The following is a 23784-nucleotide window of genomic DNA, read 5'->3' as shown; positions in this document are numbered from 1 at the left end:
GTGAAACATACCGGTATAAAAATTGATTAATTGCTTCTTAGTTTTTTTTTAATTTTTTGGACTGTTTTATATTAGAAAACACAAATATACCAGTTATTCTTTCTTTTCATAGTTTAGACTGAATATTTAAGTATTTTTGTTGAAATGGTAGTGTCGAACAACAATAATTAAATGTTAATATATTTAGAAATTTAAAAAAAAAATTTATCTAATATTGACCCCGATATAAATTTGGTAAACTTAACTTAAGAACTGCAATGGTAAGGCATTGAATGAAAGCACAATTATTTTTATTTTTTCCATTCTAATCCTCACAAATAATTCAATAAGCTAAAAGTAAGAATTTTTATAGCACATATGTATGTATGTACATAAGGGTGTCCCGTGGACCACTTTTTAGGTGGAATATATCTAAAGCGATGCGTTTCAATGTACTAAATGCGGTAAAAAGGTACTCAGCTCCCTACCTGCGATTGGAAATCTTGATTTCAGTACAATATGTTCAAAACAAATTTCTGCAATCTTTTCGAATTGGGAGTCAAAAATGTCGTAATTTTGAGTTTATCACGGGAAAAATAATTAAAATTTTAGTTAGAGTGTTTCCTGTACGCAAAACGACTTTTATTGTATTATAAAAGGGCATATAAATTTCAAAAAAATCTAAAAAAATCTGAAACGGACTAAACCAAATGAAAAACTATTTTTTAATATTTTTCTGTAAAAATTACAACAATTTTGACACCCATTTCGATAAAATGTGAAAACAATATGCCTCTCCACCCATTAAAAATCATTTTGTGGACTAAAATAATCTACAAAAATTTTAAAAGGGATTTTTCCCGTAATCTATATATATAAAAGAGTAGCGTTACTGACTGACTGATTCATCATCGCACAGCCCAAACGGCTGAACCTAGAATCATGAAATTTTGACAGTAGATGTGTTTTTGGTTATGTAGATCCACTAAGGAGGCATTTTTGGAAATTTGTACATTTACGGGTAAAAAGGGGAAAAAACGCGTAAAACAGGTTTTCTTAATTATCTTACACAATATTGCTGATACAAGAAAAAATCTAAATGCACCTGTATCTACTCTTAAAATGAGCGGATGAGTGTCTGGTACTTTTTTGAAATTCGTACTTTTAAGGGGTAAAAATGTGTAACAAAGGTGATTTTGGTACCTTTTTTGGCACCTTATAACTTTTGAACTAATTAACATAATAAAAGTTTTATAAATATTTTGGATACATCTCCCAAAACTAGGAGACACCCGTTTCGTACTTTTTTAAATTCAGTCCATTTTGGGTGTAAAAGGGAGAAAACTGTATTTATGGTACTTTTTTTTTAGCACATTAAGAAAACTTTTTCGGTTTATTGAATTATTCCTATTAAAATACGGACTAATTCTGTAATATTTATTGTAATAAAATTTTTGCTATTTCACTGGGGAAAAAAGTACCAAAAAGGAAAAAAACGGGAAATTTAATTTTATTCAAACTTTTTTTATAAAATTTGAAAAAGTAGTTTATTTACTCACACAAAATATGCTGTTGGTATATTATTTTATATATAACTTTGTCATTCCGTGTGTAACACCAAGAAATATTCATCTGAGACCCAACAAAGTATATATATTCTGGGTCCTTATGAAATTCTGAGTCGATTTAGCTATGTCCGTCTGTCCATCCGTCTGTCTGTCTGTGTAAAACATGCTCACGTTAAAACGAAGCAATATAATATAACCAAATTCACCCAAAATATTCATTATTATCCGGTACAGTTTGGTATTGAAAATGAGCAAAATCGGTTCACATCGGGAAAAGTTATGAATCAAAATTTAAAACAACTCCGAAAAAAATAAGCATTTTTTACACATTCTGATGTAATTTTCTCGAAATCTATGCAAGATAATTTCATGAAAGTCATCATACATTCGTTTCTACACAAGATATTGATTCCTGCTGAAAATTGCCAGAATCGGTCCATAATTTCATATACCTCCCATACAAAAGTACATATTCCCGGAAAATGAGTTTTTTGTTAATAACTTCCGTTAGAATGTTGATATCTTCACAAAATTTTTCAAGTTAAAATCTTATGTCAATAGAATTCATTGGGAGAAAACATTTTCTGGATCGGTCCATAATTGGACATAGCTCCCATACAAGGTCCCCTCCCGAAAATCACTTAAACGCGCATAACTCATTACTAAATTAAGATATCCATATAAAATATGGAATAAGTATTGCTAATATGTACAGAAATATTACTATGAAATATTTTTCCGATCGGTCCATAATTGGTCATAGCATTTTCATTTTCTGGATCGGTCCATAATTGGACATAGCTCCCATACAAGGTCCCCTCCCGAAAATCACTTAAACGCTCATAACTCATTACTAAATTAAGATATCCATATAAAATTTGGAATAAGTATTGCTCATATGCACAAAAATATTACTGTGAAATTTTTTTCCGATCGGTCCATAATTGGTCATAGCTCCCATACAAGGTCCCCTCCCGAAAATCACTTAAACACACATAACTCATTACTAAATTAAAATATCTATATAAAGTTTGGTGCAAGTATAGCTCTCACATATAGAAATATTACTATGATTTTTTTTTCCGATCAGTCCATAATCTGTCATAGCTCCCATACAAGGTCACCTCCCTCCCGAGAATTTTGAAATTTTGTCTTTATATACATAATTGGTCCTAGCTCCCATACAAGGTCCTTTTACGAAAATCCCTTAAACGCACATTACTCATTACCAAATAAAGCTATTGATACAAGATTTGGCACAAATATTAGTTTGGTATACAAAAATTCTATTTCAAGATTTTTTCATGATCGGTCTATAACATGGGTGCGGTCGGTCCCATGCAAGTGTCCCTTCAGAAAATCACTTGAACACACATTACTTATTACTAAATTACGATGGCCTCCGGTAGGTTAGTGGTTAGTGTTCTAGTCTGGTAGACCGGAGGTGGTGGGTTCGATTCCCACCTGAGGCACTGGTTAAGGAGCGCACAACAGGCCCGATAGAGGCCTAGGTGTATTTCTTCGGATTTGATGTATATTCATCCTCCTTTCAAACTAACTAACTAACTAAATTACGATATAGATACAAAATTTGACTGAAATATAGTTTTTATGTACAGAAATTTTGCTTCAAGGATATTTTACGATCGGTCTATAATTGGTCATATCTCCCATACTAGGTCCTGCCCTTAAAAACAATTTGTGTAGAACAAAATTATATATATGTATTTTGCAAATCCTTAAATCTTTCACACACATGCATACATGCACATTATTAAATATCGTTAAAGCATATCTAAGGGCGCTATAAAAATATTAAAGAAAATGGGGTTTGTAATGTTCAACAAATTTTGGAATTGTAACAGATTTAAGCTGTTTAAATCTTGGTGTTTTTCTATTTAAGACATGAGAAAACTTATTTCTACAAATGTTTGATCAACTAAAAAACTATTAATATAAAAGTAGCTGGTGGAGGGTATTTAAGATTCGGCTCAGCCGAATATAGCACTCTAACTTGTTCTTTCATCAAATGATACTCTTTGTATGTTCTTTAATACGAATTCAAAACACATGATTATTAAACATACACGGTCCTCATTGAATAAGATTCTTTAAGAGAGAACTTTTTAGTACTTTTTATCTCATAAATGATACTTTTTTAATTTTCTAAAATATTCAACCTAGGAACATTAATTTTAACATACATTGTCTTGACTGAATAATATTCTGTAAGTGGGAACTATTTGGTACTTTTCTATTCTTCAAATGGTACCTTTTAGATTCTTTATAATGGTTAACCGGAACACACGGTCCTTATTAAATGAGAATTTATTGAGAGAGATTTTTGTACTTTTTCGTTTTTCCTATGGTACTTTTTGATATTTTTACGATATTGAACATACATATTGAAAATAAAATTTAAAATGTAGGGACTTAGTGAATGAGAAACTACTGAAAGGGACTTTTGGTACTTTTTCATTCATTCATTAAAATTATATTTTTGAATTGTATATAATATTGAACACAGAAACATAAAGTTTTTGATTAAATGATAATCTATTAGAGGTATTTTACAGTACTTTTTTTCAAATAGTACTTTCGAAATTTTCCATAATGTGGAAGCTAACTGAATGAAATTAAAAATACAAGCTTCTTACTGAATGCGAATTTAATCACGTGGTATTGAACGCATAAAACTAAAACATTAAAAAAATTTTAAATCAATTTTAATTTTCTATAAAAGTAAACAAAGTGTAGTATGTATTTAATTTAAGTTAGGGTAGCGAAGCACCCAGGGTATGCTAGTGGTGTTATAAAAACGAAAACATGTTACGCGGGTCATTTTGCAAAACCTTTCTCGGCAAATCGATTTTCCAAAATAATTCACAAACACAGGAAAATATGTATTTGGTTTATCTTCAATTAGCTTATTTTCCTCCTCTAATTTTTATTTAAACCATTTTATTATTTGTCTTTATTATCTCATTGTTTAAGTTTACAAATTTGACTAAATTATTAATTGAATCAATTAATTTTTTAATTGAATCAATTGATTTTTTATTTGACTGAAAATGTTTTTCCAACCTACTTTTTTAATTTGATTTGATATTTTTTTTGTCTTTTAGCGCTCGGGAAAAAGTAATATACTTTTTTTAACGTATTTTTTCGTACTCTATACTCTAGATTTTTTAAATTCCTTGTAATTAAAAATTAGATTACCGACAATATTCCAATGGTTGGTAAAGTCGACTTTTAATAAATGCTGCCAAAATCCGCCAAATGTCTTAGAAAATAAAAGGCTTTCTTTTCTTCTCATTGTCAGATTTTGATTAAAATTAATTTAAGATCACGAAAAAGACCCTGAGAATTTTTACGTTTTAAATATGATCAAAATAAATATGTATGTATGAACGTCTAATATATCACATTGCTAACTAATATGTATCATAAATATTTAATTAATATTGTAACTAACAGGAACCGTTTAATGGAATAAAATGAATTGCCCAGTTAGCAAATGATAATATTTATAAATCTTAAACCTGAAACCCAATTAAACGGTTTAAACGGTGTGTTTACGTGTTCGACTATGTAAAGTAGCGTATAATGATAACAATAATGCCACTAAACTAAACTGTGGCAACAACCGAGTAGTCGTTCGTATTAAGAACCACAACGTCTACAATAACAACAACTGCCACAAATATTGCCTTAAACAAACAACATCCAATAAATGTTGCACTCAATCTTAAAACTCATAAAGCTTTAACAAACAACCACAACAATAACAGCAACAAAAAAACCCACAGGCATTTAAATGGACTGTAAACAACTACTCCAGCCATCCACTAAGTAAATAACAGAAAGAGTGATCGAAAAAAAAAGCTCAAACCCAACCAACCAACAGTTCACCACTTATGTCCACAACATTTCAATTTTAAATTTATTAATCATCAATTTAAATTTGCATACCACTCAACAACTTTTTATTTTCATTTTTTATACGACTTTTTTTTTGCAGTAGTTTAGTTTTCCACACTTTACATTTGCAGATTTAAACACCGACCAGCAAATTTTATGGAAATTATGTATATAAGTACACACATATGTATAACCAGCCAACCAAGATGTAGTGTTTCTCATTGATAACGTATGAGGAAAATACATATAACACCATCTTTTAATAATTTTTAAAAGATATTCGAATAAGTTTAAAAATAATTTCAAAATGTTATATGTGGGAGAAAATGATCAAGAGTTGAACTTCTCCATAAAAACTATGTTTACGACTTAGCATATAGTTTATTGGTCTAAGTCCACTTTTTCAAAACGCAAAACTAAGTAGAAAGATGTATGGAATTTAAGTTTTTAATTTATGAGAAACCCTATTAAATGTGGTCCAAAACAAATACTAAACGTATTTTGGTGTGGTATTCAACGCGATTCCTATTTAATAGCAATCGAGTCAGTTAACAAATTTAAATTTGTTACTCTGTTTCGGTTTTGTTCATCATAACCACGTACAAGTCAAATAAATAGAAAAACACGACCACTGGTCATTGTATAAATGACAGTTTATATTGGCCACCAAAACTACATGTTGGCATTTTTATACACATAAAACGACAACAGTAGTTGTTGAAAACTGAAATAAAAATAGGAAATGGACGGGTGTAATTCGACGACTGTGTACGTTTTCATTAAATTAGAATTTATTGATACAATTTTAATGTCACCTGTAGCAAAAACACACATAAGAACAGACATAGACTGTTTGGAATTAAAAGAGCTTTAATTAGAACTAAACTAAAAATATTTATATTTGTATTTTGTTCCTAATTTGAATCTTAATGTGGTAGTACATACATACGTACAAAGTTCCTATGGCAAATGACAACAGAATAACTTCCTTGTACATATGACATACTTCTAATTACTTAACTATGACTTAAATAATAGTTAAACAAATACAATTGAATGATAAATAATTGTCTATTATGCTAAACTAAGAAGTTAATACATATTACTTGTGAACCATAACATCGATCGAAGTAAAATAAGTGTATTTTCAAGAAATTTCTGTTATAAACAATCATTTATTTTAAATTATAAAAGTTTTGTATTCAAAATATATAATAAACTAGAATACCCTGGGTGCTTCGCTACCCTAATCAAAATTAAATACATAAAAAATGTTGTTTACTTTTATAGAAAACTAGCAATACCCAGTGTGCTTTGCTACCCTAAAAGCAATATGTATAAATAAAAGTCCGCCCGTTATCCTCTAAATGTTTACATGAATGTCAAAGTTCTTCATTTAAAATTTGAAGATATACGATATAAGAATTTTTCCATTTGATTCATGTGAGGGCTTCAAGCTCCCCAGGTGAAAGTCCGCACTTTTTCCCCCAAATTTTCAGATGAATATTAAAGTAATTTGTGCAAAATTTTAAGAATCAAGTCTATTAGTTTCCCAGATAAACGACATTTTATATTCAATTCATATGGGGGGGTGCCAAGTTCCCCATTGAAAGTCCGCCCGTTATACTCTAAATGTTAAGATGAATGTCAAGATTCTTCAAGTAAAATTTGAAGATTCTAGCTCTAATAATTTCTCAGATATACGAATTTTTCTATTTAATTCATATGGGGGCTTTAAGCCCCCAAGATGAAAGTCCGCTTTTTTTCCTCCAAAATGTTCAGATGAATATTTAAGTTCTTCGTGCAAAATTTGAAGAATTTAGTTTCATTAGTCTCCTAGATAAACGAATTTTTATATTTAATTAATATGGGAGGTGCCGCTCCCCTCATGGGTAGTCCGCCAATTTATTTCCCAAAATGTTTAAATGGATGTTAAAGTTATTCGTGCAAAATTTAAAGATTATAACTGAAATAGTTTCCAAGATAAACGAATTTTTGTATTTAATTTATATGGGAAGTGCCACGCCCCCTAATGCTATTCCGTCTACTTTTTGTCCTAAATAATCATATTGACACTAAAGTTGCTCCGACAAAATTTGAGGACTCTAACTGGTATATGATCTCAAATATACGGATTTAATATTTTCTTAATATGGGCGTGGCTCCTCGCCCACTTGGAATTTCAAAATAAAAAGTAGCCTATTACCTATTCCAGACATACAGGAATACGCTGTGAAAATTTGAAGAAAATCGGTTCAGCCGTTTAGTAGTCTATAACGTTCAAACATACAAACAAACTCACATTCATTTTTTATATATAGAAGAAGAAGATTAAAATTGATTACAAATTTGTTTACTGTTACGTTCAATATCACGTGAATTAATTCGCATTCAGTAAGAAGCTTGAATATTTTAAAAAATTCAAAAAGTACCATTTATGAGATAAAAAGTACTAAAAAGTTCTCTCTTAAAGAATCTTATACAATGAGGACCGTGTGTGTTTAATAATCATGTGTTTTGAATTCATATTATAGAACATACAAAGAGTATCATTTGAAGAAAGAAAAAGTACCAAAAGTAGAATAAATAATACCTTAGTGGAAAGTACTAATAAAAATAGTACAATTTTTCTCCTTTTCGCTTAGAAATATACTTTTTTCAGAATTAAGTTCAAAAAGTACCAAACAATTTGCTCGAATTTGGTCCTATATAGGCCTTAGTACTTGAATTCCAAAATATTTTGTATCAGTAAATAACCCACTTTTCCAAATTTTATAAAAATTGGGTCAATGAGTTTGAATACAATTAAATTTCCCGATTTCCCCTTTTTGGTACTATTTTCCCCAGTGAAATAGCAAAAATTTTGTTTCAATAAATATTATAGAGTTAGTCCGTAATTTAATAGGAATACTTCAATAAATCGAAAAAGTTTTCTTAATGTGCTAAAAAAAAGTACCAAAAATACAATTTTCTCCCTTCTACACACAAAAAGGACTGAATTTTAAAAAAGTACGAAACAGGTGTCTTATAATTTGGGAGATACATATATTCAAAATATTTACAAAAGTGTTATTTTGTTTATTAGTTAAAAAGTTATAAAGGGCCAAAAAAGGTACCAAAATCACCTTTGTTACACATTTTCACCCCTTAAAAATACGAATTTCAAAAAAGTACCAGACACCCATCTGCTTATTTTAAGAGATACATTTAAAATTTTTCTTGTATCACTTTTTTCCCTTTTTACCCCTAAATGTACAAATTTCCAAAAATCACTCCTAAGTGGATCTACATAACCAAAAATACAACTACTGTCAAAATTTCGCGATTCTAGGTTAAACCGTTTGGGCTGTGCGATGATGAATCAGTCAGTCAGTAACGCTACTCTATTATATATAGATTAAATCCCCTTAAATAAATTTTGTACAGTTCTACGCAACGCTACGAAGTATGCTCCTCGTAAGTTATTTCGAATCCTTCTTTGATTAAATATAAAATTGTCCGCTAAAATTTTAGCGAATGTGAAAGAGTAACTTTTTGGCACTTTTTCGTTCTTTTTGAATTTTTATAATATTGAATCTAGAAACATGAAATAAAACAAGAGCCCTATTGCTTATTTGTTATTTGTTCATTATTTAAGCTTTAAATAATAAATATACATTTCTATTAACATTATTTATTTTAAGATACGGCATAGTCGAATAACACATTTTTCTAAAACGCATACTCTTACAATAGAAATTTAATTGTTGTTGTATTTGCAAAAAATTGTTGTAAACAAAATATCATTATACCTAATATGTATTAATAAAATATAAGGAATCATATATTTTTAATTGAACTTACCTCTTGGTGAACGTAAGCTTAAATCTACTGGTTCTACTTGAACGGGAGGGCCCTCTGCCTGTAAAGACAAATAATAGTTTTTATTATTATATATAAGATATATATCACATATATAACAATTCCCTAGGTGCATTAAAAAGGCATAGACATAGAAACTCATGTAAAAACTTCTGTATTTGTTTAAATATAGTGTGGTGCATTTGCAAGATATCCTTTTAATAGCATTAAGCCCTGTTAACTGCACCTCCGGTTATCGTTTAACCTGTAGATATTCTGTCGGTTAAAATATTTTTTGTATATAAACTGTCAATATAACTTTACGATAAAATATAACCAGTAATCAGTTAACCAATTATTTTTCGAACGCTATGTCATTTATATTACCTGTCGGTCCAATTTTCCAAGATTTTTTTGGTCTGGTGATTCGTAGGTTTTTGGTTATATCCTACGAATCACCAGAGCGATGTCAGCCTTAATGATCTGGGTCGTTTCTAGATAATTGACATAAATATCATCAGTCTTTTACGCCGCCCATCAAGAAAAAGTCTAAATTCTCAAATCGCTCCGATGTGGCCAAATGACATCATCAAGACGGCTTATATCACGATTGCCGAACTTAATTAGAAAAAGATCAATTGTGTTACGGCACACTTTTGATTTTGAGAAATATAGAAAAACTAGAAAAACACCACACATTGTTTGATGTTTAAATTCAGGTGCCTAACTTGTTTTTAGTCTATTATGTAAAATAAGAAAAAATACTCAAAATTTTCAAATATTTCTTTTTATATGCATTTGCAAAGAATGGACCTAGGAAAAATACTTTTTTGGGATTTTCGTTTTTTAAAATGAGGGGGTTAATACCATAGAGTATATAGAGCGGAAACTCTGCTGTCAAGGTCCTAAGTCTGTTGTCGAAAACCTAAGTCGATTGAATGTACCCAGTAGGATTTTGAGTTAACTTAAAACTAACTTATGGTTAACCACAAATGAGTCAGAGGTGACTCAAAAGCTAACCATTTTGCTTATAAAATACTATTCAGTTTTTCAATGTGATGTCATAGGAACGAGTCAGTACTCACTCACTATACATCAGTTTCAGTTAACCAGAAGTTACCTCAAGATGAGTTAGCTTCTAGTGCATAAATAAAAGATCAGCTGTGAGTTACCTGTGCAATTTTCTTATATTTTTATACTATTTTTAACAAATTGTTAGTAATAATAAATGCGTTCAATATGCAGCAACATTTCCTTCCTATATACACCTTTATCTATGTCTTATATTCCTGAAAATGTTAATTTAATAATAATAAATTCATTTTTCATTGCTGAAACAAATTTTCATTTTCATAATTTCATTTTTTCAATACAAATTGTTTGACAAATTTGATACGAGTTTCTATTTTATTTTTTATTTAAAATTTTATTGAAATATTTGTTCATTTCCTCGATCATTTTTGAGTTACTTTGAAGCTAGTCATAAGAAGTTATCAAAAAGTTAACTTTATTTTTAGTTAACTCACAAAATCCTACAGGGTAGTAGTAGAAATAATTATAGTAGTATTAGTATATTCCCCATATTTGAAATAACCCAACAATCACAAAATCAAACGTTTGAAAAATGATATTAATTTTATTTAATATTAAACATTTATGGTTCTTTAAAAAGAGAAATTTATTTAACGTTTAAATTCGATTTAGAGTTTTAAAATTTAAAAATAGTTTGATTTACAACCTTTCTCGACTTTACATGAACCCTCTGTGTTTGCTGGGTAACAACATTTCAATTTATAATTCTGACATTTTCACCATAACAATTTTTTATTTATTTTTAAAATTTTACATAACTTCGGCAAAATAAACAGATTTAGGTGACCCAAATTCAAGAGAAAACACAAAACATATGGGTGTGACGAGGTCCATATACCCTTGATTCATTCAGTAACTTATTCCTTTGACACCAACTCTTCCCTATCTTGATGTTATTGCAATCCGGTTTGCCGGGATTATAAACTGGTGATGCTAAATGTATCATCGGACATTCCTTGAAATTATTTGAACAACGGCCGAACCAGGCAGCCTTATAATTTGATACCACGGGGCTGAGTTTCCATCTTTGTCTTGTCCGGTTATTGGAGTGTTCCATTCGGTATGTACGTGGTGGCTGCGGTTTAAAGTTTAAACCCATACTCGCGGAGAATATTGGTTAAAAGACTGGAGCACGGTAAAGTCTATAATTCGGAATAAGTTCGGTGCTGTAGCTGAGATACGGCAGAGCGTTGGAAATGAGTTGTATATCATACGGGATGGATGTAGGGTTATACGAACTTACTCACTCAGATGTTGGTCTCAATGAGTGTGTCGGTGTGCAGAGTTGAATGGTGATGTATGTAAAGTATCTTATAAATGTGATACCAATGAATTTGCCTTCCATGTCAGGGTATATTTAGGGTTTGCTCTGTCCATACCAGACCACAGTGTATCCACTGATTACGTCTCTAGGTGCTATTGCCGAATCACACATTCGTGATTGAAAACTGAAGTGATGTTTTTGCATCTCGGTAGTTAAGCAATGGTCAGAGATTAGGTAGCTCGAGTACATGAGCAAAGTTTAAGGAGCACAAAGTGGTGGTGGTGAGTCGTCTAACAAGCTTACCCAGTGGTCGTATAAGGCCAACACGACAGGTTTTCACGTAAAGTATATTCACTTATGTATCTGTTATCTTTTCGGCAACAGCACCAAACTTATCCAGAAATATAGATTTAACCCGTAATTTTGTGTTTAAACCACAGCAATCCCGAAAGGACCACTGCAATAACCGGGACATGACAAAAAATGGAAATCCAGACGAGTACGGAAACATACATACATATATAATTTTGATTTTTTTTATATAAAACTAAAAATATTTAATTTATTTACATTTAATTTGACAAATGACTGTGGGGAAATCTAACAGGTGGTATGTTGAATACACAGTACCTATATGTGTGAACAGCCTACTGTTTTCAAAAAAATTTTGACATGTTTCCTCTCTATGTTTCTCTATGGTTAATACCAAAGAATATAAAGAAATTGGGGCTTGTCAGTTGGTACGTAAAGGAGTTGTCATTCGGTACCTAACTCTAAGTATGTATTGGTAGAATTTTTGTATTAGTATTGGAGCTCCAACCACTTTCACCACACTTTCCAAACATACATACTTGCATAAAATCGTACATAAAAATTTTAGGAAAAATAAATAACATTTAAATTTCTACATTCGCAGATTTTTTAATTTATTTTGCCCACATCCAATCAGTAAACATTTAATAAATATATTTTTCGGACTTAAAATCTCTTTTTTTGCAAAAAAATAAGTTTATTTTAAATAATTTTTTCATTTTCAATACTAAAATATACAACTTTGTTTTGTCAATTTTAATTTCAACACACAAAAATTAATTGTCAAAAAAATTAAAAAAATATTTTTTTAGTTTGTGAAAAATAAAAATATTTCGGATTGTTAAATGCGATAAAATTGTATAAAAAATTAAAAAATAGTTATGTGTTTGTGAAAAAACGTCGTTCAAGTTCTATTATCCCGGTATTTTCGCGAAGAAGTTTTGAAGTATTGTGAGAGAATTGAGTTCTCACAAGTGTGTTGAATTTACACAGAACTGGTCTGTGAAGAGAAGGAAATGTTATTGTTGTAAAACAATGTCATAGTCCAACTTCTTATTATTCTTTGGTTAATACTATTAGAGTTCCTAATATAGAGAACTTTTTAGATCTAGTATGCGAATGTAATTTGTATTTAGTCTTGTATATTAATTCGTCATCATTTTGCAAATACATACATAAATGTGTGCGTGTAATTCCTATACGTTGTGATTGGATTATGGTTAATACGTATAGTGTAGGGTATAAATATAAAAATAATCATAATAATAAATAATAAAATTATCTCAAACACTGTCTTCACATTCAAAATGCTTAACATCATTGTAGCACACAGCATGTGTTCTGATCGATACAATAAATTGCAACAATTCAACATATGAGGGTTTAACGTGCCACTGTTTTTATTTTCAAGTTAAAATTTCCAACTAACCAATAACAAAATTTACTTACTTCCCTTTGTCCGTCAATGTTCTCTGGTTCGTTCCTTTATGGCAATTGCCAGCCAAAAACTCTATTGACAATAACGTGTTTATTTTGAATGTAGCTACATGAAATTGCATACTCGTAGTAGTAGTATCTGATTGGACTTACAGTTAAAGAAATTATTATGTGTATTATGAATACAAGTAAATGGATTTTTAAACAGCAAAACTAATGTGACACTATTTGAGTAAAACTAATTGTGGCGATCTATATACAAATTATTTTTTAAGAATTTTAGTAAAAATTTTACCATCGATATTTTATATTGGGAAAATTTAAACTAAGTTGGGTGAAGAAATAATTCGAAAGAAAAACTCTTACATATGCATTTTTATTATGTAGCCAGGTGTGTAGGCAAAATCATAAGTAAATTCTCCAAATAATTAGTTTAGATTTGATTTCTTAATATTTGCAGTGTACAAGTACAGTGGGTGTTTATTATAGTATTATTTGTTGCCACTGAGATAAAAAAAACTTAGTGTGGTGCTTTTGTATTTTCATGTTTTTTTGCATCTCTGTACAGCAGCAGAATATTGTAGTATGCGACGCGTCGGACGACAGTTTGTAAATTATTTTGAACATTAACTACTCGTAGCTTAAATGTGTTCACATTTCGAATAACAGCGCTTTTATTAATTATGTACTAAAATATGAATACGAATATTTACAATTGGCTCAGTTCAACCCGTTTGTATGGAAATTTACGGCAAAACATTAAATGTATCATTTAATAAACAATATGAAACTATAAAACTGTAATCGAACACCGTACAGAAACAGTTGCAGTTTGGGGAAACCCTGATTGACCACATAGAGTGCCATGGCAATGGTATTTACGATGGCGATCAATATTGGTGTTAAATTGATAAATGGCACCGAAGTAGTTTATTAATAAAAAATAATTTTTCATTAATAATTAAGGAGAAACAAAAGCCTGTGTTGAATAAATAATTTTCTAAATTGAATAAGAAATTATTTATGTATTTATGTTATAAGTTATAATTATTATACATTAATTATAATTAATTTACTTCGTATAATAGTATTTGTAACATTTAGAGCGGGAAAACACGAAAATTCAAAGTAGCCAACCTATATCTTAGATATTTTTTAAATAGTCTCGAAATGGGGCTGGAGAAATATGAATGTAATTAACAAAAACTATTTTTATGAAATTTAAATCATAATAAATGGAATTTGATTCTTATATATATAGTAATTTATCTTACAAATTGCAATTCTTTATATGCTAATGTCAAACAATCGTAATTTTCCAAAAGCGGATTATGAAATGTGTCTTACAAAATATGAACCGTTCTAAAATATTTCATATAATTCTATCTATTTTCTAAAATGTGTATTATTTTCGTTTTAGGGTGCTTTTTGCAAGGCTGATTGAATTCACGTTTCTGATAATTTAGATAAAAATCTAAAGTAAAACTTTATTTTTGGACCAATCTACTATCCATATAAACCTGTGCGCAATTTTCCAGATGAAATGTGGCCTCTTTTTGAACAATGACAAAGCCTGGTTGAAATCGGTTAACTTTTGAACCTAGCCTCTATAGCGTATTCTGAGTCGATTGACATACTTTAAGGTCGCACAGTGGTATAGGAAAAAAAAAGAGGGAAATAATTCGGTAACTTCTAAACGGTTAATCCGATTTTAATGAAATTTGGTGTGCACAAAGAGGAGGTGTTGTCGAGTTTAGGTTTTGAATTTGGACCTTATAGGCCAACCAGGGGCCCGGCGGGGGGTCATCAAATTAGGACACCTCGGCTATGTTAAATTTTTAAAACGATCCTATTTCTTCATTTGAGTTCCGATTTAAAAAAAATTTCGTATATAGAATCTCCTCATCGAGCACTATAAAAAATAAATTATCTCTTATAGTTTAGGAGATATTCGCATTTGAAAATTAAAATTTTAAAATTTTTACCGTCCTTACTTTAGTTTTTTTTGATAATAGCAGGTCCAAATATTCCCGATTTTCGCCATTTTTTTTTATTTGCTTAACAACAAGTTTATATATCAAGCAGTGAAAGAATTATGTAAAAATCATGACTGAGTCCAAAGTTATAGGCATTTTAATTTAAAAAATTAAAAAAAGGCGATTTTTTGTAATTTTTTTGGGAAAAAAGTATCTTTTTCTTTTTAAGTTATCTAAAAAGTTTCTAAGAAGATGTATATAGAATTTATACTTTTTGGAAAGCTGACTTTACATAAAGTACGATAAATGAAACAAAACCTAAAAATTTTTGATACCGAGGGGACCAGGTCCATCCAAAAAAACCCTATTTTTTATGGAAAATTAAATTTTGAGCAAAAATTCTCAAATCGCATAGTCGATATCAAATTATAGTGACCTGTTTTATATGACCCAATATGTTCTTAATCATTTTGTAACGGGTTTCGATAACCCCGCCCCTGGTATGGATATAATAGGCAAAAAACTAAAAAATCCCATTTTTGGGATTTTTTAAAACTTTTTTGGGAATTCCGGGATTTCTAATAAGAAAATTCGAAATTTTGATTTAATTTTGGATTTTAAGTAAAAAAATCTACCTAACTGTAAAATTTCATCAAAAAATATTCATAAATAAAATTTTTATTGCAATTAGAAAAATTTGTATCTTCGCAAAAACTGAATAAAAAACATTTTTTAATTTTTTTTAAAAAAAGTATTCCGCGAATTTTTTAATTTTCAAAAATTATATACAGTTTTGAAAAATAGACAAAATTACCTTTCCATTGATATATAACATGCCTACCTAATGTTTTTTAAGTGACAAATTAATTAGGGAAAACTCAACATCTTTTAGAAAATTTGCCTAGCACTATTATTTTCATCCATAAGGTTAACTCTTAAATTTGTTACATATATGGATGAAAATAATAGTGCTAGGTAAATTTTCTAAAAGATGTTGAGTTTTCCCTAATTAATTTGTCACTTAAAAAACATTAGGTAGGCATGTTATATATCAATGGAAAGGTAATTTTGTCTATTTTTCAAAACTGTATATAATTTTTGAAAATTAAAAAATTCGCGGAATACTTTTTTTAAAAAAAATTAAAAAATGTTTTTTATTCAGTTTTTGCGAAGATACAAATTTTTCAAATTGCAATAAAAATTTTATTTATGAATATTTTTTGATGAAATTTTACAGTTAGGTAGATTTTTTTACTCAAAATCCAAAATTAAATAAAAATTTCGAATTTTCTTATTAGAAATCCCGGAATTCCCAAAAAAGTTTTAAAAAATCCCAAAAATGGGATTTTTTGGTTTTTTGCCTATTATATCCATACCAGGGGCGGGGTTATCGAAACCCGTTACAAAATGATTAAGAACTTATTGGGTCATATAAAACAGGTCACTATAATTTGATATCGACTATGCGATTTGAGAATTTTTGCTCAAAATTTAATTTTCCATAAAAAATAGGGTTTTTTTGGATGGACCTGGTCCCCTCGGTATCAAAAATTTTTAGGTTTTGTTTCATTTATCGTATTTTATGTAAAGTCAGCTTTCCAAAAAGTATAAATTCTATATACATCTTCTTAGAAACTTTTTAGATAACTTAAAAAGAAAAAGATACTTTTTTCCCAAAAAAATGACAAAAAATCGCCTTTTTTTAATTTTTTAAATTTAAATGCCTATAACTTTGGACTCAGTCATGATTTTTACATAATTCTTTCACTGCTTGGTATATAAACTTGTTGTTAAGCAAATAAAAAAAAATGGCGAAAATCGGAAATATTTGGACCTGCTATTATCAAAAAAACTAAAGTAAGGACGGTAAAAATTTTAAAATTTTAATATTCAAATGCGAATATCTCCTAAACTATAAGAGATAATTTACTGCTACGACGACATTTTTTATAGTGCTCGATGAGGAGATTCTATATACGAAATTTTTTTTAAATCGGAACTCAAATGAAGAAATAGGATCGTTTTAAAAATTTAACATAGCCGAGGTGTCCTAATTTGAGGACCCCCCGCCGGGCCCCTGGTTGGCCTATAAGGTCCAAATTCAAAACCTAAACTCGACAACACCTCCTCTTTGTACATACCAAATTTCATTAAAATCGGATTAACCGTTTAGAAGTTACCGAATTATTTCCCTCTTTTTTTTTTCCTATACCACTGTGGGTCGCTCAATGACATCATGACACACTCATATTACCCTCCGCAATATAGGGTATAAAAATTATTCCGAAAATTTTATTTTTTTTGTTTTCGACGCTCACGGTACATACCTACATACATATATGTACATTAGGGTGTCCCGTTGACCGCTTTTTGGGATGAATATGTATGAGCTGAAAAATACGACAATGTTGACACCCATTTCGATAAAAAGCGAAAACAATATCCCCCTACAACCCACTAAAAATAATTTTGTAGGCCAATAATATTCTACAAAAATTTTAAAATTATTTTTCCCGTTATCAGCCCGAAATTACGGAATTTTTGAAACCCATTTTAAAAAAATTTTAATTTTTTATTTTTCAATAATTATACTGAGGTTAGTATTTTCAATCGCTGGTAATGAACTGAGGACCATTCTGAAAATATTTTTTAATTTTTATCGTGTTCAGTACATTAATACGCATAGATTGAGTGTTATTCCTACATGAAATTCTTAAAAACGCTGTTCCTTGGGACACTCTAATGTACATAACTATTTTAATATTGCATATACATATGTATGTGTGTACATTACGGTATATCCAAAATTAAGCCGTATCACTGCGCTGTAGCCAGTCATTTTGCTGCAAAAACCTTCCGCAGCTATCCGATTTTCTAAAACTATCCACTAACAAATTTACGGGTATAATTAAAAGTATAGTTGGACAAACAATGACACTTCTTCTTATTGTAAAGAAACTTTTTTACGCAGGGAAAAAAGTGATGTACTTTTTCGACGTAATTTTCTATACTCTATGTGGAATGGGTAGGGCCGATTTAAAATTAAAATTTATTACCCTACTGTGCACACATATATGTAAAAAATTAAAATTATTCAGCCACTTAAATAAAATACGTAAAACTCTCTTTATTATAGTTTTGCATTTAATGTACGGTGTGGCCACATTTGTCAGTGGTTACTTAACCTATGTGGCCTAATGTGCTATCAAATGAGTCGCCAATAAAAGCCATAAATTATATTATGTTGATTGGAAGATTACTGCAACAACATTTTCCTCATAAACATGATTGCTATTTTTCGATTGCTGGCTGGAGGACACTAGATGTTATGTTAATTCTTGAACACAAAAAAGTATATGTTTGTTAGGGAGGATCAAACTTATTTTTTTTTCTCTAATAAATTTTAAACTTTCCAAATAGTTTGCCTGAAAAACAAGTTTGGCAACCGTTTCGAAACTGTGATAAGGTAGCGGTATCGGTATTTGACTTATTTCGGTATTGGTATTTTATAGGGTTGTCAATTATTCGTGTTTAAAATTATTCGAATAAAAATGTACTATATTTTTTTTATTCGAGTAGTCGATTAAATTTTAAAATTTATTCGATTATTCGAACGAATAACGAATAAAAGTTTTTATTCGAATAATTTAATAAAATATAAATAAAATTTGCAAAACACCTTCAAAATCTTAAAATAAAACGGTTTTCGTACATACACTTATAAATCAGTAACTTAGCTGAATATCAACCTATTCAACGGATTTAAAAGTGGAAGCTGAGGCCTTTATAATGATATATACGATGTTTAGCTACCTGTTTTGCAGACATTTTTACAAACTGTTTTATATAAGAAAATCGTACTATTTATTAATGTATTAGAAACAGGCCACTATCGGGCCCGTTGTGCGTTGCTTTTCATGGATAAAAAAGGTTTTTTGGTAAAAAAACAACATAGTGTCGACTGAATGTATTATCTTTCAATGTTCTGAAACTCAGTTTCCTGTCCGTAATTCCTAAGAATTTCCCAATCAGTGTTCGAGAGAAATGTTCGGCTTGATCAAGACATTCTATCTGGGCTCAGTGTTTCAAAGTTTCTGACATATTCTGTGTCTAGCATGCGATCAGGCGATGATTGTTTATAGCTTTCCAATGAGTCCAGTATACATTGATGACGTGTCCTATAACTGATTTTGGACATTTCACCTAAAGTTATGAACTCCCTGTTGTAGTTATACTTTTTGTCCAAAGAAGTCAACCCGATTATTGAACCATAAACTAGAATTAGTCTAATTACACTTTAATAAAACCAATGTTTTATAGTAGGACTAAGACCCCATTCCATGCCTATAGTTCTCCTACATATCGCCCAGGAAACAGGGTTCAGTATATTTAGAAATTGTTGTCTTTCTTGTAAAAAGACAGATACTGAAAGAACCATATTAATTAATGTTTATCTGTTTCACTTATTGCAAACATTAAAAAATTGAAGAATATCACTTTTAAAACTAGAACCATTTTATTTTTAACATTGCAAAACAAAAATTTTTATAAACTGCAAAAAGTAGTAAAAGTTTTGTTTCAATTATAACATATCTTTATATTTAGATTTGTTTTACAAAATATTAACATAATTTCAATGCTATGTATAATAAAATATTCGTAAAAAGTAACATTCAAATATTATTCGAATATTCGATTAATCGACAGAAATTGTTCGAATTATTCTTTATTCTAAATTGGAAATTTTTTATTCGTTCGAAGAAAAACAAATTTTTTTCCTCGATTAATCGAATAATTTTTATTCGAATGACAACCCTAGTATTTTAGCGTTATCGGTATTTTGGCTTATTTCGGTATTGATATTTTAGCGTTATCGGTAGTGCACAAAATATAGCGATAAAATTCGACATAAGTAAGTTTCTTATGATCCAAAATCATTATGCAAAATTTTATGAGGATCGGTCCATAATTGACCCTACCCCCCATATAAGGTCCCCTTCAGAAAATGACTTTAACGCTCATTACTGGCTTAAAAATACTAGTATATAGATGAAATTCGACATTAGTAAGTTTCATACGAGTCAAAATCTATCTAAAAAATTTTATGAGGATCGGTCCATGATTGACCCTACCCCCCATATAAGGTCGCCTTTAGAAAATGACTGCAACGCTCATTAATGGCTTAAAAATACGAGTGTAGCGATGAAATTCGACACAAATAAATTTAATACGAACCAAATTCTGTCTACCAAATTATATTAGGATCGACCCATAATTGACCCTACCCCCTATATAAGGTCCCCTTCAGAAAATTACTTTAACGCTTAACTGGCCTAAAAAATACGAGTATATAGATGAAATTCGACATAAGTAAGTTTCATTCTAGTCAAACGAGGTTTGATGGTGGGTATATAAGATTCGGCATAGCCGAATATAACACTCTTACTTGTTCTTCTTTAGTTTGAAGTTTACATTTAAAAATTTAATAATTTTAATTCAATTGGAAAATATTTAAACAATACAATAAAATATTAAAAATAGTGAATATATAACAAATTCACTGATTGAGAGTTACATGGAGAGAAGACTGTGTAGTATGAATTGTTAGGTAGTGGACAATGATTAGAGGTTAGAGATCGTTGTAGCTGCTTTGAATGAAATTTTATCTGAATCCAGGAAGCCGAGAGAATCTTTGAGTGTGAAAAATATGCTTGTATTAAATATATGACATTGTTGAAGCAGATGATAATGAGAATAAAAGTCTGGATGCGTTCTATTCTGACCGTATTTCTGGAATGAAGTTAACCTGCTATTGTGAGTTCGCGGTCAGTTGCTGCCGTGCTATAGGTCGGCTGTTCCAATGGCTCCTGCTGTTCTTTTGTCTAAACACTACGAAACGTTGTCCGCGTTATTGGTTTATATATTTGTGATCGAATTTCAATGAATTACTTATAGTGTTTTTAATACTAGTGTCCCAGGCCTCCATCGGTCCTGTTGTGCACTTCTTTACCAGTGCCTCAGATGGGAATCGAATCTACGACCTCCAGTCTGACAGATTAGAACCTACCGGAGGCACATAGATTTGTCTAAAGTCTAGTCTATAGTCTAGTATATAGTCCAGTCTAGCGTCCACATTTGGCCTATAGACAAGACTATTGACTTGATTATAGCAAAAATATAATGGATTAAAGCCAAAAGGTTATTTATATTAATAAAAACTTTAAAAAAAACTCACTGTCTTTATGTTGTTATTATAATTTTGTACTAACTTTATCAAATCAATTGCTTTTAACAATATACATTTTTATTTCAGATCATCCTATGTGCAGCTTTTAATGCATTTTAATGTTTATGTTATTCTTTATTTAACAAAATTATAAATTACACATTTGTCATAAATAATTTCTTGAAAATTACAATATTTTTTTTTTGATTGTGGCAACGCTACACATAATGAACGCTACACATAATTAATAAAGATTCCCTTAATAGCCGACCTGTAGCCGGGCGGAAGGACTTTCTATTCTATGGTATGTCCAACAACGGCTTCGCTTAATAAATATTTCCTAAATAACTCCCCAAAACGAAAATGAAATAACTTCCTAAAAGTTTGTTCAGAAAGCAAAAACAACGAAATTTCAAATGGGGAGTTATTTCATTATGAAATAATTTTATTTAAATAATGATAGAGTTGTGATTATTTTTTATATAAAAAATTTTACTGGCCTTCCTCGCAACACTCTAACAATGGATTCCTGTCACAAAAATATTGAAAATTACGTTGCAATAATCTTAAATCTTGGTAATTAGATTCCATTTTTATACCCTCCACCACCATCAGTGGTGATAGAGGGTATATATAACTTTGTCATTCCGTGTGTAACACCAAGAAATATTCATCTGAGACCCAACAAAGTATATACATTCTTAGACCTTATGATTCTGAGTCGATTTAGCTATGTCCGTCTGTCCGTCCGTCCGTCTATCTGTCTGTATAAAACATTCTCACGTTAACACGAAGCAACAAAAATTAACGAAATTCACCCAAAATATTTAATATTGTCCTAGGCAGTTTGGTATTGAAAATGAGCAAAATCGGTTTACACCGGGAAAAGTTATGAATCAAAATTTGAAACAACCTCGAAAAAAATAAGAATTTTTTACACATTCTGATGTAATTTTCTCGAAAACTATGAAAGATAATTCCATGAAAATCAGCACACATTCGTTTCTACACAAGAGCTTGACTCCTGCTGAAAATTACCAGAATCGGTTCACAATTTCATATACCTCCCATACAAAAGTACATATTCCCGGAAAATGGGTTTTTTGTTAATAACTTCCGTCACAATCTCGAAATCTTTACAAGATTTTACAAATTAAAATCTTATGTCAATAGAATTCATTCAGAGAAGAAATTGTCTGGATCGGTCCATAATTGGACATAGCTCCCATACAAGGTCCCCTCCCGAAAATAACTTAAACGCAAATAATTCATTTCTAAATCAAGTTATCTATATAAAATTTGGTACAAGTATTGCCCTCACATACAGAAGTATTACTGTGAAATTTTTTCCGATCGGTCCATTATTGGTCTTAGCTCCCATACAAGGTCCTATCCCTAAAATCACTTAAACGCGCATAACTCATTACTAAATTAAGATATCCATATAAAATTTGTTATAAGTATTGCTCATATGCACAGAAATATTACTATTAAATTTTTTTCCGATCGGTCCATAATTGGTCATAGCTCTCATACAAGGTCCCCTCCCGAAAATCACTTAAACGCGCATAACTCCCTACTAAATTAAGATATACATATAAACTTCGCCACAAGTATTGCTCATATACACAGAAATATTACTGTGAAATTTTTTTCCAATCGGTGCATAATTGGTCATAGCTCCCGTACAAGGTCCCCTTCCGAAAATCACTTCAACGCACATAACTCATTACTAAATTAAGATATCCATATAAAGTTTGTTACAAGTATTGCTCACATATACAGAAATATTACTATAAAAGTTTTTTTCCGATCGGTCCATAATTGGTCATAGCTCCCATACAAGGTCCCCTCCCGAAAATCACTTAAACGCACATAACTCATTACAAAATATTGATATCCATACATTTAGCACAAATATTGCTCTTATATACATAAATTACACTATAAAATTGTTTTACGATCGGTCCATATTTGGCCATAGCTTTCATACTAGGTCCCCTCCAGAAAATCCCTTAAATGCACAATATTTATTGCCAAATAATGATATAGATACAGAATTTTGAAATTTTGTCTTTATATACATAATTGGTCATAGCTCCCATACAAGGTCCTTTTACGAAAATCTCTTAAACGCACATTACTCATTACCAATTAAAGCCATTGATA

At 30.1% G+C, this 23784-nt stretch overlaps 1 protein-coding gene across 1 annotated transcript in view; it reads right to left on the bottom strand.

Moving 5' to 3' along the window:
* LOC119614510 (Krueppel-like factor luna) overlaps positions 1-23784 on the bottom strand; it is a 193902-nt gene that overhangs the window by 125529 nt on the left and 44589 nt on the right. Inside the window, exon 3 of the mRNA XM_037970637.1 lies at positions 9312-9369. Within this exon, the coding sequence (XP_037826565.1) occupies positions 9312-9369 (58 nt within the window). The remainder of the gene's footprint in view (positions 1-9311; positions 9370-23784) is intronic.

This window comes from Lucilia sericata, unplaced genomic scaffold (genome assembly GCF_015586225.1).
Source record: "Lucilia sericata isolate MDLA Ls3-8-SP2 unplaced genomic scaffold, ASM1558622v1 Contig000042F_arrow, whole genome shotgun sequence".
Classification (NCBI taxonomy): domain Eukaryota; kingdom Metazoa; phylum Arthropoda; class Insecta; order Diptera; family Calliphoridae; genus Lucilia; species Lucilia sericata.
The sequence above is the reverse complement of the archived record's forward strand: the minus strand, read 5'-3'. Positions and strand labels throughout refer to the sequence as shown.